This window comes from Martes martes (genome assembly GCF_963455335.1).
Source record: "Martes martes genome assembly, chromosome: 2".
In the NCBI taxonomy this organism is placed as follows: domain Eukaryota; kingdom Metazoa; phylum Chordata; class Mammalia; order Carnivora; family Mustelidae; genus Martes; species Martes martes.
In genome coordinates, this window is record NC_137889.1 from 85,382,664 (window position 1) to 85,399,113 (window position 16,450).

The 16,450-nt window shown below is 34.9% G+C and overlaps 1 protein-coding gene across 2 annotated transcripts in view; it reads right to left on the reverse strand.

The window, feature by feature from the left end:
• Positions 1 to 14,132: 14,132 nt before the first annotated feature.
• Positions 14,133 to 16,450, reverse strand: part of MND1 (meiotic nuclear divisions 1) — a 68,715-nt gene continuing 66,397 nt past the window's right edge. For both annotated transcript variants that reach the window (XM_080797628.1, XM_080797629.1), the window contains one exon: positions 14,133 to 15,020. In XM_080797628.1, the coding sequence (XP_080653754.1) occupies positions 14,914 to 15,020 (107 nt within the window). In that variant the 3' untranslated portion in view covers positions 14,133 to 14,913. The remainder of the gene's footprint in view (positions 15,021 to 16,450) is intronic.

Below are 16,450 nucleotides of genomic sequence, written 5' to 3' on the forward strand. Positions count from 1 at the left end.
TCTCCATCTTACTTTAATGTAAGGATGCAGTATATAATATGTATGGCATAGAAAATGTGTTAATTGACTATTTGTGTTATCAGTGTTTTCCAGGCAACAGGAAGCTATTAGTAGCTAAGTTTTTGTAGAGTCAAAAGTTGTATGTGGAGTTTTGACTGTGTGGGGGTTGGCACCTCTAACTTCTGTGTTGTTTAAGGACCAACTGTAATATGTGAAACCAATAGCCTTTGGATACATGATAACCAGTTAGAAAATAAGATGGAAGGGAAGACTCCATTTGCAATGACAACAAAAAGGAGAAAATACTTAGGAATATACTTAAAAACTTCAACAAAGAGATAGAAAATATCTTCAAAATCTAGTAAGAACTGAAAGAATACAATAACCGAAATGAAAAATATACTAGAGGAAATCAATAGCAGATTAGAAGATGCAGAATAGATCAGTGATCTGGAAGGCAGGGTACTAGAAAGCAACTAAGTTGAAGAGCAAAAAGAAAAAAAGAATAATACAAAATGAGAATATGTTAAGGGAACTCTCCAACATGATCAACCATAATAACATTTGCATGATAGGGATCCCAGAAGGAGAAAAGAGAGAGAAGGGGGCAGAAAATTTATCTGAAGAAATAATAGCTGAAAACTCCCCTTATCTGAGGAAGGAAACAGATATCTAGGAAGCGCAGAGAGAGCACAAGTTGAATTCAAGGACACAAGACACGTAATAATTAAAATGGCAAAAAGTAATGATAAAGAGAGTATCTCAAAAGCAGCAAGAAAAAAGAAAATAGTTACATACAAAGGAAATTCAAAAAAGCTATCAACTGATTTTTCAGCAAAAATTTCCGGGCAAAAGGGAATGGCACGATGTATTAAACTGCTGAAAGGAAAAAAATCTACAACCAAGTATACTCCACCTAGCAAGATTATCATACAGAATTCAAGGAGAGCTACTCTTACAGACAAACAAAATTTTAAGGAGTTTATTGCCACTAAACAAGCCTTATAAGAAACATTAAAGCAGGGAGACCCGGGTGGCTCAGTCGGTTAAGCATCCAACTCTTGATTTTGGCTCAGGTCATGGGCTCAGAGCCATGGGATCAAGCCCCAGGTAGAGCTCAGTGCTCAACAGGGAGTCTGCTTGAGATCCTTTCCCTCTGCCCCTACCTCTAGCTTTCACACATGCTCTCTCAAAATATATAAATAAATCTAAAAAAAAAGAAATGTTAAGGGGAATTCTTTAAGGGAAAAGAAAAGACAATAACTAGGAGAAAATTATGAAAAGAAAAAATTTTATAGTTAAAAGCAAATATATAGCAAAATAATAGATTTTATAAAGCCAGTATGGAGGTCAAAATATAAAAGTAGGAGAACATATTTACAAAAATTAGTCAAGGGATACACAAAATAAAAATATGTGAACTATGACAACATATACATAAAACACACAGGAAGGAGTAAAATTTTGGTACTTTTAGAATGTATTTGAACTTAAGTGACCATCAACTTAATATCGACTGCTATACATATAGGATATTATCTATGAATCTAATTGTAACTACAAATCAAAAACCTATAATACATACACACAAAATAAAGAGAGGAAACTAAGCATTACACTGAAGAAATCCATCACATCACAAGGGAAAGAGTAAGAGAAAAAAGGAACAGAGAAAAACTACAACAACCAGAAAACAATGAACAAAATGGCAGAGTACACACCTATCATTTAAATATAAATGGACTAAATGTTCTAATCAAAAGACATAGGGTGACTAAATGGATAAAAAAAGAAGACCCTCATATATGCTGCCTACAAGAGACTCCTTTCAGATCTAAATATATATACAGACTGAAAATGAAAGGATGGAAAGATATTCCCTGCAAGCAAAAGCAAAACAAAACCCAAAAAACAAAGAGCAAGGGTAGAAGTATTTTTATCAGACAAAATAGACTTTAAAATAAAGACTACAGAAAGAGATAAAGAAGGGAATTACATAATGACATAATGATCAATCCAACAAAAGGATATAACAATTTTAAATATCTATGGGTCCAACATAGGACCACCTAAATACATAAAGTAAATATTAACAGACATAAAGGGAAAAATTGACAGTATTACAATTGTAGGTGACTTTAACATCCAACTTACATCAATGACTAGATTATCTAACTGGAAATTCAACAAAGAAAAAATGGCTTTGAATGACAGGTAAGACCGCATGAACCTAACAAGTATATACAGAACATTTCACCCTAAAGAGCAGAATACACATTCTTTTCGAACGCACATGAAACATTCTCCAGGAGAGATCAGATCTTAGGCCATAAAACAAGTCTCAATAAATTTAAGAAGACTGAAATTACACCAAGCATTTTTTCTGAACACAACCGTATGGAACTAAAAATCAATTACAAGAAAAAGAAAGTAGAAAAAAAACCCACAAACACGTGGAGGTTAAACAATGCTACAGACAAGATAACCAATGGGTCAACAAAGAAATCAAAGAGACAATAAAAAATACATGGTGAGGGGCACCTGGGTGGCTCAGTGGGTTAAGCCTCTGCCTTCGGCTCAGGTCAAGATCTCAGAGTCCTGGGATCGAGCCCCGCATCAGGCTCTCTGCTCTGCAGGGAGCCTGCTTCCCCCCCTCTCTCTGCCTGCCTCTCTGCTCTAACAATATCTTTAAAATATATATATATATATATATATATATATATATATATATATATATGGTGACAAATGAAAACAAAACACAACAATACAAAATCTTTGAGACACAACTAAAGCAGTTCCAAAAGAGAAGTTTATAGTGATAGAGGCCTACCTCATGAAACAAGAAATATCTCAAGAAATCTAAACATACACCTAAAGGAATTAGAAAAAGAACAAAGTCCAAAATTAGTGGAATAAAGCAAAAAATAAAGATTGGAGCAGAAGCACATGAAACTTAAAATGAAAAAAAAAAAAAAAGAAAAGAAATCAAAGAAACTAAGAGCTGGTTCTTTGAAAACATAAACAAAATGGATAAGCCTTTAGCCAGACTCATCAAGAAAAAAAGAGGACTCAAACATAATCAGAAATGAAGAAGAAATAACAACTGGCACCAAGAAATATAAGAGAATATTATGAGAAATTATATGCCAACAAACTGGACAACCTAGAAGTAATGGATAAATTCCTAGAAACATATAATCTTCCAGAAATGAATCAAGAAGAAATAGACAATTTGAACAGACCAATTACTGGTAACAAAAATAAACTGGTAATCAAAAACTCCCAACAAACAAAAGTCCTGGACCAGATGGTTTCACAGATAATTTAAGGAAGAGTTAATACTATTCTCCTCAAACTATTCCAAAACAATAGAAGAGGAAGCAACACTTCCAAATTCATTCTACAAGGCCAGAATTACCCTGATACCAAAACCAGACAAAAGCAATACAGAACCCAAACCAAACCAAATCAAACCAAAACTGCAGGTCAATATCCCTGATGAACACATGTAAAAATCCTCAACAAAATATTAGCAATTAGCTAATTAACAAACCAAATTAAAACTATCTATTACCAAGATCAGGTGGGACTTATTTCTGGGATACAAAGGCAGTTCAATGTTTACAAATCAATCAATGTGATACCTCACATTAATAAGAGAAAGGATAAAAACCATGACAATCTCAATAGATGCAGAAAAAGCATTTGATAAAATAAAACATCCATTCATGATAAAACACTCTCAACAAAGTGGTTTTAGAAGGAACATATCTCAATAGAATAAAGGCCATAAAGGAAAAACCCACAATGGTGGAAAGAGAAAATCTTTTCCTCTAAAGTCAGGAATAAGATGAACATATCCACTGTCACCAATTTTATTCAACACAGTTTTGGAAGTCCTAGCTGCAGCAATCAGACAAGAGAAAGAAATAAAAGCCATCCAAAGATGAAGTACAACATTTACTATTTGCAGATGACATGATACTACATACAGAAAACACACACACACACACACACAAACTATAAGAATAAATGAATTCAGTAAAACTGCAAACTACAAAATTAATACACAGAAATCTGTTGCATTTCTATAAATAATGAAATAGCAGAAAAGAAATTAAGAAAAAAATCCTATTTATAATTGTACCAAAAAGAACAGAGTATTTAGGAATAAATTTAACCAAGGAGGTGAAAGGCTGAAAACTATAAAACATTGATAAAATAAAATGAGGGTGATACAAATAAATGGAAAAATACACCATGTTCATAGATTGGGAGAACCACACATTGTTAAAACATCCATAGTATCCAAAGCAATGTACAGATGCAATGTAATCCCTATCAAAATACCGATAGCATTTTTCACAGAACAAGAACAAATAATCCTAAAATTTGTATGGAACCACAAGAGGCCTTAACTGGCCAAAGCAATATTGAGAAAGAAAAAATCTGGAGGTATCGTAATCTCAGATTTCAAGATATACCACAAAGCTATGGTAATTAAAACAGTAAGGTACTGGCACAAAAATATAAACACATAGTTAAATGGAACAAGACAGGGAACTCAGAAATAAACCTTGTGTTGTATAGTCTATTAATCTATGACAAAGGAGGCAAGACTATACAACAGGGAAAAGACAGTCTCTTTAGTAAGTGGTATAGAGAAAAATGGACAGCTACAAGCAAAGGAGTGAAATTGACCACTTTCTTACAGCATATACAAAAAAACCCCAAAATGGATTAAAGGCCTAAATGTGAGACCTTAAACCATAAAACTCCTAAAAGAAAACATAGGCAGTAATCTCTTCAACATTAACTTTAGCAGCATATTTATGTATACCTATCCTCAAGCAAGAGATATAAAAGCAAAAATAAACTACTGGGAATACATCAAAATACAAAGCTTTAGCATGGTAAAGGAAACCATCAACAAAAAAGAAAAGCAAGGGGCACCTGGGTGGCTCAGTGGGTTAAAGCCTCTGCCTTCGGCTCAGGTCATGATCCCAGGGTCCTGGGATCGAGCCCCACATCGGGCTCTCTGCTCCGCAGGGAGCCTGCTCCCTCCTCTCTCTCTCTGCCTGCCTCTCTGCCTACTTGTGATCTCTGTCTGTCAAATAAATAAATAAAATCTTTAAAAAAAAAAAAAAAAAAAAGAAAAGCAAGCCACTGAATGGGAGAAGATATTTGCAAAAGATATATCTGATAAAGGGTTAATATTCAAAAATTAACCCTAAAAGGATTCATATCCAAAAGAACTTGTATGACTCAACACCAAAAAACCAAATACTCCAATTAACAGATGGGCAGAGGACCTGAACATTTTTCTAAAAAGAATATACACATGGCCAGCAGACACATGAAAAGATGCTCAACATCACTAACCATCAGGAGAAATGCAAACCAAAACCACAATTAAATATCATCTCACACCAATCAAAAGAGCTAGTATCAAAAAGATAAGAAATAAAAAATATTGGCAAGGATGTGGAGAATAGAGACCACTTGTGCACTGTTGATGGGAATGTAGATTGGCACAGCTACTGTAGAAAACAGTGTGGAGGGGCATCTGGGTGGCTCAGTGTGTTAAGCCTCTGCCTTCGGCTCAGGTCATGATCTCAGGGTCCTGGGATTGAGGCCCGCATCGGGCTCTCTGCTCAGCAGGGAGCCTGCTTCCCCCTCTCTTTTTGCCTACTTGTGATCTCTGTCAAATAAATAAATAGAATCTTTAAAATAAAGAAAAGAAAAGAAAACAGTGTGGAGGTTCCTCAGTCAGAAGAGCATGAAACCCCTCTTCTTCCATATTTTTTTAAGAGCATTCAACTCTAAGGGCACCTGGGTGGCTCAGTTGTTAAGCATCTGCCTTTGGCTCAGGTCATGATCCCAGGGTCCTGGGATCAAGACCCATCTTGGGCTCCCTGCTTGGCGGGAAGCCTGCTTCTCCCTCTCCCACTTCCCTTTGTTTGTGTCCCTCTCTCCCTGTCTCTCTCTCTCTGTCAAATAAATAAATAAAATCTTTAAAAAAAAAAAAAAGAGAGAGAGCGAGAGCATGCAACTCTTGATCTCAGGGTTGTGAGTTCAAGCTCCACGTTGGGTATAGAGATTACTTAAATAAATAAAACTCTAAAAAAAATAGAAATAGCACACGATCCAGGAATTCCATTACTGGATATTTACCCAAAAAGAATGAAACACTAATTTGAAAAGTTATAAGCTGTCCTGTTTTACTGCAGCATTACTTATAATAGCCAAAATATGGAAGCAACCCAATGTCCACTGATGAATGGATAAAGATGTATATAAACACACCATGAAATATTACTCAGCCACAAAAAAGAATGAAATCTTGCCATTTCCTATAACATGGATAGACCTAGAAGGCATTATTCCAAGGGAAGTAAGTTAGATAGTAAAAGGCAGAAACCATATGATTTCACTTATATGTGGAATTTCAAAAACAAAACAAATGAACAAACAAAAGAATAGGCTCCTAAATACAGACAGTAAACTGGTGATTGCCAGAACAATGGTGGGGGGGTGGTGGACAAAGTCAGTGAAAGGGATTAAGAGGTACAAACTTCTAGTTATAAAATATACAAGTCATGGAGATGAAAAGTACAGCATAAGGAATATAGTCAATAATATTGTAATAATGTTACACGGTGACAGATGATGACTTTCCTTATGCTCAACATCACTTATCAGCAGGGGAAATGCAAACTAAAACCACAATTAAATATCCTCACACCAATCAAAAAGGATAGTATCAAAAAGACAAAAAATTAAAAAATGTTGGCACTGAGCACTAATGTATAAAATCGCTGAATCTCTATGTTGTATACCTGAAACTAATATAACATTATTTGTCAACTCTATTTCAATTAAAAAAAAATAGGGGTGCCTGGGTGGCTCAGTTGGTTGGGTGTCTGACTTTAGCTCGGGTTGTGAACCCAAGGTCCTGGGATCAAGTCCCACATCGGGCTCCCTGCTCAGTGGGGAGTCTGCTTCTACTAGTCCCTCTGCCCCTCCTCCCACTCATGTTCTTTCTCTTTCTCTCAAAAAAAAAAAAAAAAAAAGAGGAAGAAGAAAAAAAAAGCTGGAAAACTGAAACTGGGGGAAAAAAGAATACACTTAAGAAATGTGAAAAGTCCTTGTGAAGAAAATTATGCAATCTTTAGAAAAACAAAGGTATGCTTGAGCAAGTGGAAAGGTATCACTTGCTCTTGGTTCTTGAATAGGATGCTTCATCATCATGAAGATATCAAATCTCTCTATGTTAATTTATAAACTAATACAATACAATTTTTAAAAATAGCACCAGGATTTTTGTTCTGCAGTTTGAAAAGTTGAAACTAAAGTTTGATCTCAGGTCAATTTGTCAAACTGATATAAAACTGTGACTTAAAGAAGCAAGCTGTGGGGCGCCTGGATGGCTCAGTCAGTTAAGCATCTGATTTTTTATTTCAGCTAACTCAGGTCATGATCTTAGGGTCCTGGATCCAGCCCTGCCTCAGGTTCCTTACTCAGTGGGGACTGTGCTTAAAATTCTCTCTCTTGGCCTCTGCCACTCCCCCTGCTTGTGTGTGCACATGCATGTGCTTTCTCTTTCTCTAATAAATAAAAAAGTCTTAATTTAAAAAATAAAAAAAAGCAAGCAAGTAAGCTATATGCTGGCATTCCTACAAGAAAAGAACTCATTACCATTGAGTTAGTCCTACTACCTCTAGTTGATTTGCTGCCATGTGTAACGAGGATTTAAGATTACTAAATCATCCAGTTTCCAAAAGAAGCTCAAAAATCTCAATTTGCATGTGACATTTTCCATGGGAATATGTTGGCAAGTAATTAAAGTTAAAAAATAAAATACAGTTTAGACAAAATAAAACATACCTTGCAGGTCACATGCAGCCCACAGGCTGTCAGTTTTTGACCTTTTGGATCAAATTTTTCTGTAAAGGGTCAGAGAGTTAATAATTTTAGGTTTTGCAGGACATAAACACCCTCTGTTGCATATTCCTGTCCATTTTTACATCATTAAAAAATGTAAAAGGACATCCTTAGCTCAAGGGCTGTAAAAATCAGGCCTTGGATTTGGCTCTAGGGGTTGTAAGTTGCCTATCTTGGTTAATAGAAATCATTGCCTTTGAGATTCAACAAATACTTCTAAAGGCAGCCATGTTATCTGACTTCCATCTCTCACAAATACATATATTTTTAATTAAGCTGAGATAAGTATATTTAAATTCAATGCTGTGGGACATTTCATAATGCAGTACATTTTTCTCTTGGTATATGGAAAATATTCAGAAAGCATATCCTGAAAATGAGTTTATGTGTGATTTTAAGATACAGTCCTACCATCTGTCACATTTTAAAGGCTCTTACAAATGATGCCATATTGGCTGAAAATGTTTCCTATTTTATTCCAATCATGTTCTCAAAAAAAAAAAAAACAGTTTTATCAGGTTTACAATTTAGACTTTTGTGTTCAAGAATTATAAGGGTGGTTTCTTATTTCTTGGCTGGCCAGCTGTATTCATTTCCTTTTTTAATCCCTTAAAAAGAAGCATGTTTGATAAAGTTGGATAATAGCATCTATTTCTGAGACAGGCCAAGAAATTTATAATCCCATTAGACTAATGATATGGCAAACATCAGAGGAAAAGTCATATCCAATTCATCCTTACAGATCGTTTTGGTCCTGGACCAACCTCAGAAGGGACATCAGTGATACGATCTGGCCCTGAACAACTATGAAACTTATTAGGAGACTATAAAATCTTTCTCCTAGTATTCTTTAAAAACAGGATAGTGAGATTTAAAAATAACTACATGTGAAGAAGACTAATTAGAGACGGATGTCAGCTCTCAAATACCTTTTAAACTTCACAATTCATTTGGAAAGATACTGGGAGTATCAGTTTTAGTATTATTTACCAAACCAAATTTGATCATGGATCTACTAGTAATTTGACTCTTGTTCTTCACATCAATAAAAAAACCAGCCTGGGATGAAGGATTTCCTAGAGATTGGCTGGGCCAATGCCCTGTGCTTCTTTATCACTATCTCTATTTCCAGGGAAGAGCAAGCTTAAAAGTAGCTCTTTTTTTTTTTCTTTAAAGATCTTATTTATTTATTTGACAGACAGAGATCACAAGTAGGCAGAGAGAGAGAGAGAGGAGGAAGCATGCTCCCTGCTAAGCAGAAAGCCCGATGCGGGGCTCGATCCCAGGACCCTGGGATCATGACCTGAGCCAAAGGCAGAGGCTTTAACCCACTGAGCCACCCAGGCGCCCCTTAAAAGCAGCTCTTAAAGATGAAGAACGATGATGTGCTAGGGTAGGCAAGCCAAGTGTTAAGCAGCAGTGAACTACCTGTTAAATAGTCATCACTAAAGATTAAATTACATGAACTATAATGAACCCTTATATATTAAAAACAATAATATTGAAGGTAATAACTCATCACTCCCTAATTATTTTACATTTTATCCTTCTTTGTATTCTTGACATTATTTGCATCTATTATATCTGTATGGTAGAAATATTTATACCACGCAGATGGATAAATAATATAAATCAGGCCCCATCTTACCTCCTATAGAGTTAGCTTAAACATTTAAAACCAAATTACTGTATGTTGGCTAACTGACCATAATAAATAAATAAATAACCCAGAAAGAAAGAAATAACCATATTCCTGGGGGGTGCCTAGGTGGCACAATTCATTAAGCATCCACAGTTTTGGCTCAGGTTGTGATCTCATGGTCATGGGATCGAGACCTGCACCCGGCTTTACACTCAGCATGATATGCTTGAGACTCTCTCCTACCCTGCTATGCCCTTCCCACCCCCACTAGTGCTTTCTCTTTCAAAAAAATAAATGAAATCTTAAGAAAAAAAAGCACATTACTAGGTTGGGAGGGTAGACCAGTCTCTGGTTGGCTCATATACAGACCCCATCTCAATCATTCTTGTTAGCCCCATAATATGGACTTAAAAGAAAAAAAAAAGGTGCCAAGCAGCAGAATACACATTTTTCTCAGATGTCATAGAGCATTCTCTAGAATAGATATGCTGGCCACAAAACAAGTCTCAGTAAGTTTAAAAAGCTTGAAATCTCTTCAATTCTTTTTTTTTTTTTTTAAGATTTTATTTATTTATTGGAGAGAGCGAGCCAGAGAGAAAGCACAAGCATGGGGAGCAGCAGAGGGAGAGAGAGAAGTAGGCTTCCCGCTGAGCAGGGAGCCCAATGTAGGGCTCGATCCCAGGACTATGGGATCATGACCTGAGCCAAAGGCAGATGCTTAACTAAGAGACCCAGGTGCCCCAGAAATTGCATCAATTTGGACCATAATGGTTTAAATCTAGAAATCAATTTTAAGAAGAAAACTGGAAAAACCACAAATATATGGAGATTAAACATGTTATTTAACAACCAAAGGACAACAAAGAAATCAAGAAATAACAAAACACATGGAGACAAATGAAAATGGAAATCAACATACTAAAATCTATGGGATACAGCAAAAGCAGCTCTAACAGGGAAGTTTATAACCATACAGGCCGACCTCCAGAAACAAGAACAATCGCAAATAAATATCTAACTTTACCTAAAGGAACTAGAAAAAGAATAAAGGCCAAAGGGGCACCTGGGTGGCTCTGATGGCTAAGCGTCTGCCTTCGGCTCGGGTCATGATCTCAGGGTCCTGAGATCAAGCCTCACATCGGGCTCCTTGCTCAGTGGGAAGCCTGGTTTCCCCCTCTCTCTGCCTGCCTCTCTGCCTACTTGTGATCTCTGTCAAATAAATAAATAAATAAATAAATAACGAATAAAGGCCAAAGTTAGTAGAAGGAAATAATATAGATCACAGCAAAAATAAATGAAATAGAGACTAGAAAATAAAATAGAAAAGATCAGTGAAACTAAGAGCTGGTTCTTTGAAAAGATGAAATTGATAAACCCTTAAGAGAGGGCTGGGACATCTGGCTGGCTCATTTGATAGAGCATGTGACTCTTGATATTGAGGTTGTAAGTTTGAGCCTCAGAGTGAATGTAGAGATTACTTAAAAATAAAATCTTTAAAAAAAAAATAAGAGAGGGCTCAGAAAATCAAAAATGAGAGAGGAGAAATTACTATTGATGCCACCAAAATACAAAGGATCATAAGAAACTATTACGAATAATTATATACCAACAAACTGGACAACTTAGAAGACCTGGAAAAATTCCTAGAAATATACAATCTTCAAAGATGGAATCAGGAAGAAATAAAAAATCTGAATAGACTGATTACTAGTAAGAACAGAGAATCAGTAGTAAAAAAAACTCCCAATGAACAAAAGCCCAGGACTAGACATCTTCACCAGTGAATACTACCAAACATTCAAAGAAGATTTGATACTTACCTTTTTCAAACTCTTCCAAAAAAACTGAAGAGAAGGAAATGCTCCTAAATTCATTTTATGAAGCCAGCATTACCCTGCTAACAAAACTAGAGAAGGACATCACACACACACACACACACATTACAGACCAAATCAGTGTAGATACACTACATTAACAAAATGAAGGATAAAAATCATATGATCATTTCAACAGATGTAAAAAAGGCATTTGACAAAATTCAACATCAATTTAGGATACGAACTCTTGACAAAGTGGATATAAACAGAACATAACGTATCATAATAAAGGCCATATGTGACAAGCCCATATCTAACATCACACTCAACAGCAAAAAAGTTGAAAGGTTTTCCTTTAAGATCAAGAGCAAGACAAAGATGCCCACTCTCACCACTTTTATTCAACACAGTACTGGAGTCCTAACAAGACCAATTAAGCAGGGAAAATAAATAAAAGGCACTTGAATTTAGAAAGGAAGAAGTAAAACTATCACTCTTTGTGGACATGATTTTATATATAGAAAGTTCTAAACACTCCACAAAAAAACATTATAATAAACAAATTCAGTGAAGCTGGAGGGTACAAAACTAATATACAAAAATCTTTTACATCTTTATAAACAGAAAAAGCCCAAATAGGCAAAGCAATCCTGAGAAAGAACAAAATTGAAGGTATTACATTTCCTAATTTCAAACTATATTAATCAAAACAGAATGGTAAATGGCATAAAAACAGACACATAAATCAATTGAACAGACAGAGAGCTCAGAAATAAACCCAAGTATATATGGTCAATCAGTTTATGACAACAGAGACAAGAATATACAATGGGGGTAAGGGAGGCTTTTTAATAAACGGTGATGGGAAAACTGGACAACCACATGCAAAAGAATGAAACTGGACCACTATCATACCATATATAAAAATTAACTCAAAATGGACTAAAGACGTGAATGTAAGATCAGAAACCATAAAAATCCTACAAAAAAAATACAGGCAGTGAGCCCTGTGACACTGCTCTTGGTGATATTTTTTTTTTTGGATTGGACTCCAAAGACAATGGCAACAAAACCAAAAATAAACAAATGGAACTACATCAAACTACAAACTTCTATACAGAAAAAAAAAAAGTTAACAAAATTAAAAAACAATCTACTGAATGGGAGAAGATATTTGCAAATCACATATTTAATAGAGGTTAGTATCCAAAATATAAAGAACTCATATGGCTCAATAACAATATAAAAATAATCCAATTAGAAAATGGACAGAGGATCTGAATATACATTTTTTTGAAGAAGACATACAGATGGCCAACAGACACATGAACAGATGCTCAACATCACTACCCATAATGAGATATCACATCACACCTGTCAGATTGGCTATTACCAAAAACAAAAAATATTAAGTGTTGGTGAAAATGTGGAGAAAAATGAATCCTCATGTACTGTTAATAGAAATGTAAATTTCTGCAGCCACCTGGAAAACAGTATGGGTTCTCTAAAAAAGGTAAAAATGAACCAAAATCCAGTAATTCCACTTCTGGATATTTATCCAAAGAAAATGAAAACACTAATTTGAAAAGATATGTGCAGCCCTATGCTCAATGTAGCATTACTGATAATAGTGAAGATATGGAAACAACCTAAGTATCCATCAACGGATGAATGGATAAAGATGTGGTATAAAATACTACTACTCAGCCATAAAAATGAATGAAATCTTGCCATTTGCAACAATATAGATGGACCTAGATGGTATTATGTTAAGTGAAATAAGTCCGACAGAAAGACAAATACATGGAATCTTGTATGTGGGGTCTAAAAAAATTAGCAAACAGAACAAAACCAAACTAAACTCATAGATACAGAGACTACACTGGTAGTTGCCAGAGGGGAGGCTGTGGGGAGTAGGCAAAATGTGCGATGGGGATCAAGGGGTACAAACTTCCAGTTATGTAAATAATAAGTCATGGAAATGTAATGTATGTAATGCACAGCATGGTGACTATAGCCAATAATATCAATGCAAATTTAAAAGTTGCCAAGAGTAAATTTTAAAAGTTTTGATCATAAGAAAAATTTTTTAATAATTTTATATGGTAACTAGACTTACTGTGGTGATCATTTTGCAAAGTACACAAATGTCCAATTGTTACCCTGTACATCTGAAACTAATATAATACTATATGCTAATTATACTTCATGTTTTATAAAGGTACCTAAAATCTTTTAAGGATCATTAGAAATGGCTTCCTTTTGGAACAGACATACACTCTCTTTAAACAAAGAAGTATATTTTCTAATAAATAGCAAACTGTGTCTGAGAAATTTTGGAATTTCCACAATTGGTGTTTTTGGGAAAGGCTTATGACTGGTTATTTTTATTTTTTATCCTTTTGTCTCTCACTTCAAATACTTTCTCCTGTGAAAAGAGCTGTTGCCCTAAGGCAACATAAAATAAGCCTTGAGAACAAAGAACAAAGATGGACCAATTTGCTCCCCCCAACCTCCAGGAAGTAATTAAGAAGGCCCAGAGCGACTCCATGCAATACAAAGGCCAGATTCACCAACAAATGGTTAGGATGGTGTTTGGTCATTTCAGACATATGGGGTATCTTATTCAAGTTACTTAAAAGAACATCAAAATTAGTATGAGACAAAATTAAGGCACGTGAGTAAAGAGCATTACACACATTAGTTTTTTTTTTTTTAAGTTTTTTCTTAGAGTGCCTGCCCATACTCTCAATACCCAAGCTGAATTGGAAAAAAAGTTATACACACAAAACAAATTATTTTTAATTTGCTTTTTAAAAATGTAGTTGAAAAAAAGAAAATCCCTGAACTCCAGTTGGTGATGTGTGGCAGGCTAATGCCACTGTATCTTATAAAAAGTACATAAATTGGGACAAAGGGTCACATGCTTGTTCTTTACAGTAAAAGGGCATCAAAAAGTCAAAAGAAGTTTTCATGACTGAGAAATTACTACCTAACTCTAAACTTGAGTACACCAACATTTTGTATTTTTTTCTATAGGAAATTCACAAACATGATGCAGTATAGTGAAAATCAACCACATACATTTTCCACTAAATAATGAAAAATAGTAGAGTATCCATTAAAGTTTTAAAGGTTTTTTCCAAGTATTTATGTGTGGGTATATGTCTGTAATAGGACCTTCAAAGGTACCCTTAATTCTCAATGTTTAATATTTGAGTGAAACTAAAAAAATGTTATCATGTCATGATGTCTGTGATCCCTAAAAAATTATTTGTAAATAGATGATTTTATTTGCATTATCTTACTTTGATGACCACCTGGGAATATGGTCATAATCCTGCTTTTGATAGATCAAAAAAAGTGAAAACCATGTCCACTTTGTACTTTATTTAAACTTAATTAAGTGATAAACACAATTATAGGTAAATGGCAATTCGGAACATTTGAATAACATTTTAAAAATTACATATTCACAAGTACATAGATCCTTTACCAACATCGAACATTTTAGTCTATGTAGTCAAAGTCTTCTGGAATTCCAAAGTTTTTATCAATTTTATTTTCTTCGAAACCAAATTTTCTTTTGGCCCAAGATTTTATTGCAAATATATTATCTATAAAGAAAATTGAGAAATATTTAATTAAAAACGAATCATAAAACATGTTAAATATAATATTCTTTTTTGTTACTTCTATTACCTTCAGAAGTGTCAACATAGGAAGTGTACTTTATTTTCAAAAGTAATAGCAATTCATTTCCGAAGAAAGAATATTCTTTAATTAGTATTTTGAGCAATGAGATTGCATATTTAAAAATGCAGCAGATTAGCTGCCATTAAAGAATACTCAATTTAGGAATAATCCAAAAACAAGGAAAGGATAACAATGGTGTTTCTTCCACCATTTCCACAGCAGAGGCTCAGGAATTAAATTGCTCCTGTTCCCAAAGGGTACACATTCTCTCTAGACTTTTTCCTTACCCCACAGATAATGATGGTTCCCAGATAATCAGGTCAATGTGAGGAGAAGGGGAGAGGAGAATAGAAGGTAGTTCTCCTATCTTAAGACTAAGATAGGAGCAGAGGTATCTTTCGTGTCCTCGGAGGGGAATTTAAAATGCATTTTGCTACAGAAGAGGTGTTGTATTTACCTACAAGGATTTATCCCAAGGAAACAAAATAAATTGTGTACAAAGATTTATGGTTAAATCTTTATTCCAATGTAATAAAAGAAAAAGTAAAAAGAATCTAAGTATCTAATCTCATCTATTGTACTTCACTTTATTGCACTTCAAAGATAGTGCGGTTTTTACATATTGAAGGTTTGTAGCAACCATGTATAGAGGAAGTCTATTAGCACCATTTTTCTAATAGCATTTGCTCACTTCATATATTTATGTCACATTTTGGTAATTTTCACATACTTGAAACTCTTTCATTAGTATTATTATATTTGTTCTGGTGATCTATGAGCATTGATCTTTGATGTCACTATTGTAATTGTTTTGGGGCACCACAAACTGCACCTATATAAGATAGCATACTTAATCAATAAATGTTTTGTGTGTCTGTCCCACCAACTGGTTGTTCTCCCATCTCTGTACCTCTCCTCAGGCCTCCCTATTTCCCGAGACACAACAATATTAAGATTAGGCCAACAAATAAATCCTACATTGGCCTCTAAGTGTTCAAGGGATAGGAAGCATTGCATATCCCTCACTTTAAATCAACAGCTAAAAATGATTAAGCTTGGTGAGGAAGGCATGTCAAAAGCCTGAAAGGCTGAAAACTAGGCCCCTAGTGCCAGGCAGTCAAGTTGTACATACAAAGAAAGAGTTCATGACAGAAATGACAAGTGCTACTCCAGTGAACACACAAATGATAAGAAAGTGAAGCAGCCTCATTGCTGATATGGAGAAATTGGAGTAGTCTGGATAGAAGATCAAACCAGCCATAACATTCCCTTAAACCAAAGCCTAATCCAGAGGAAGGCCCTAAGTCTCCTCAGTACTCTGAAGACTGAGAAGTAAGAGTTGGAGAAGTTG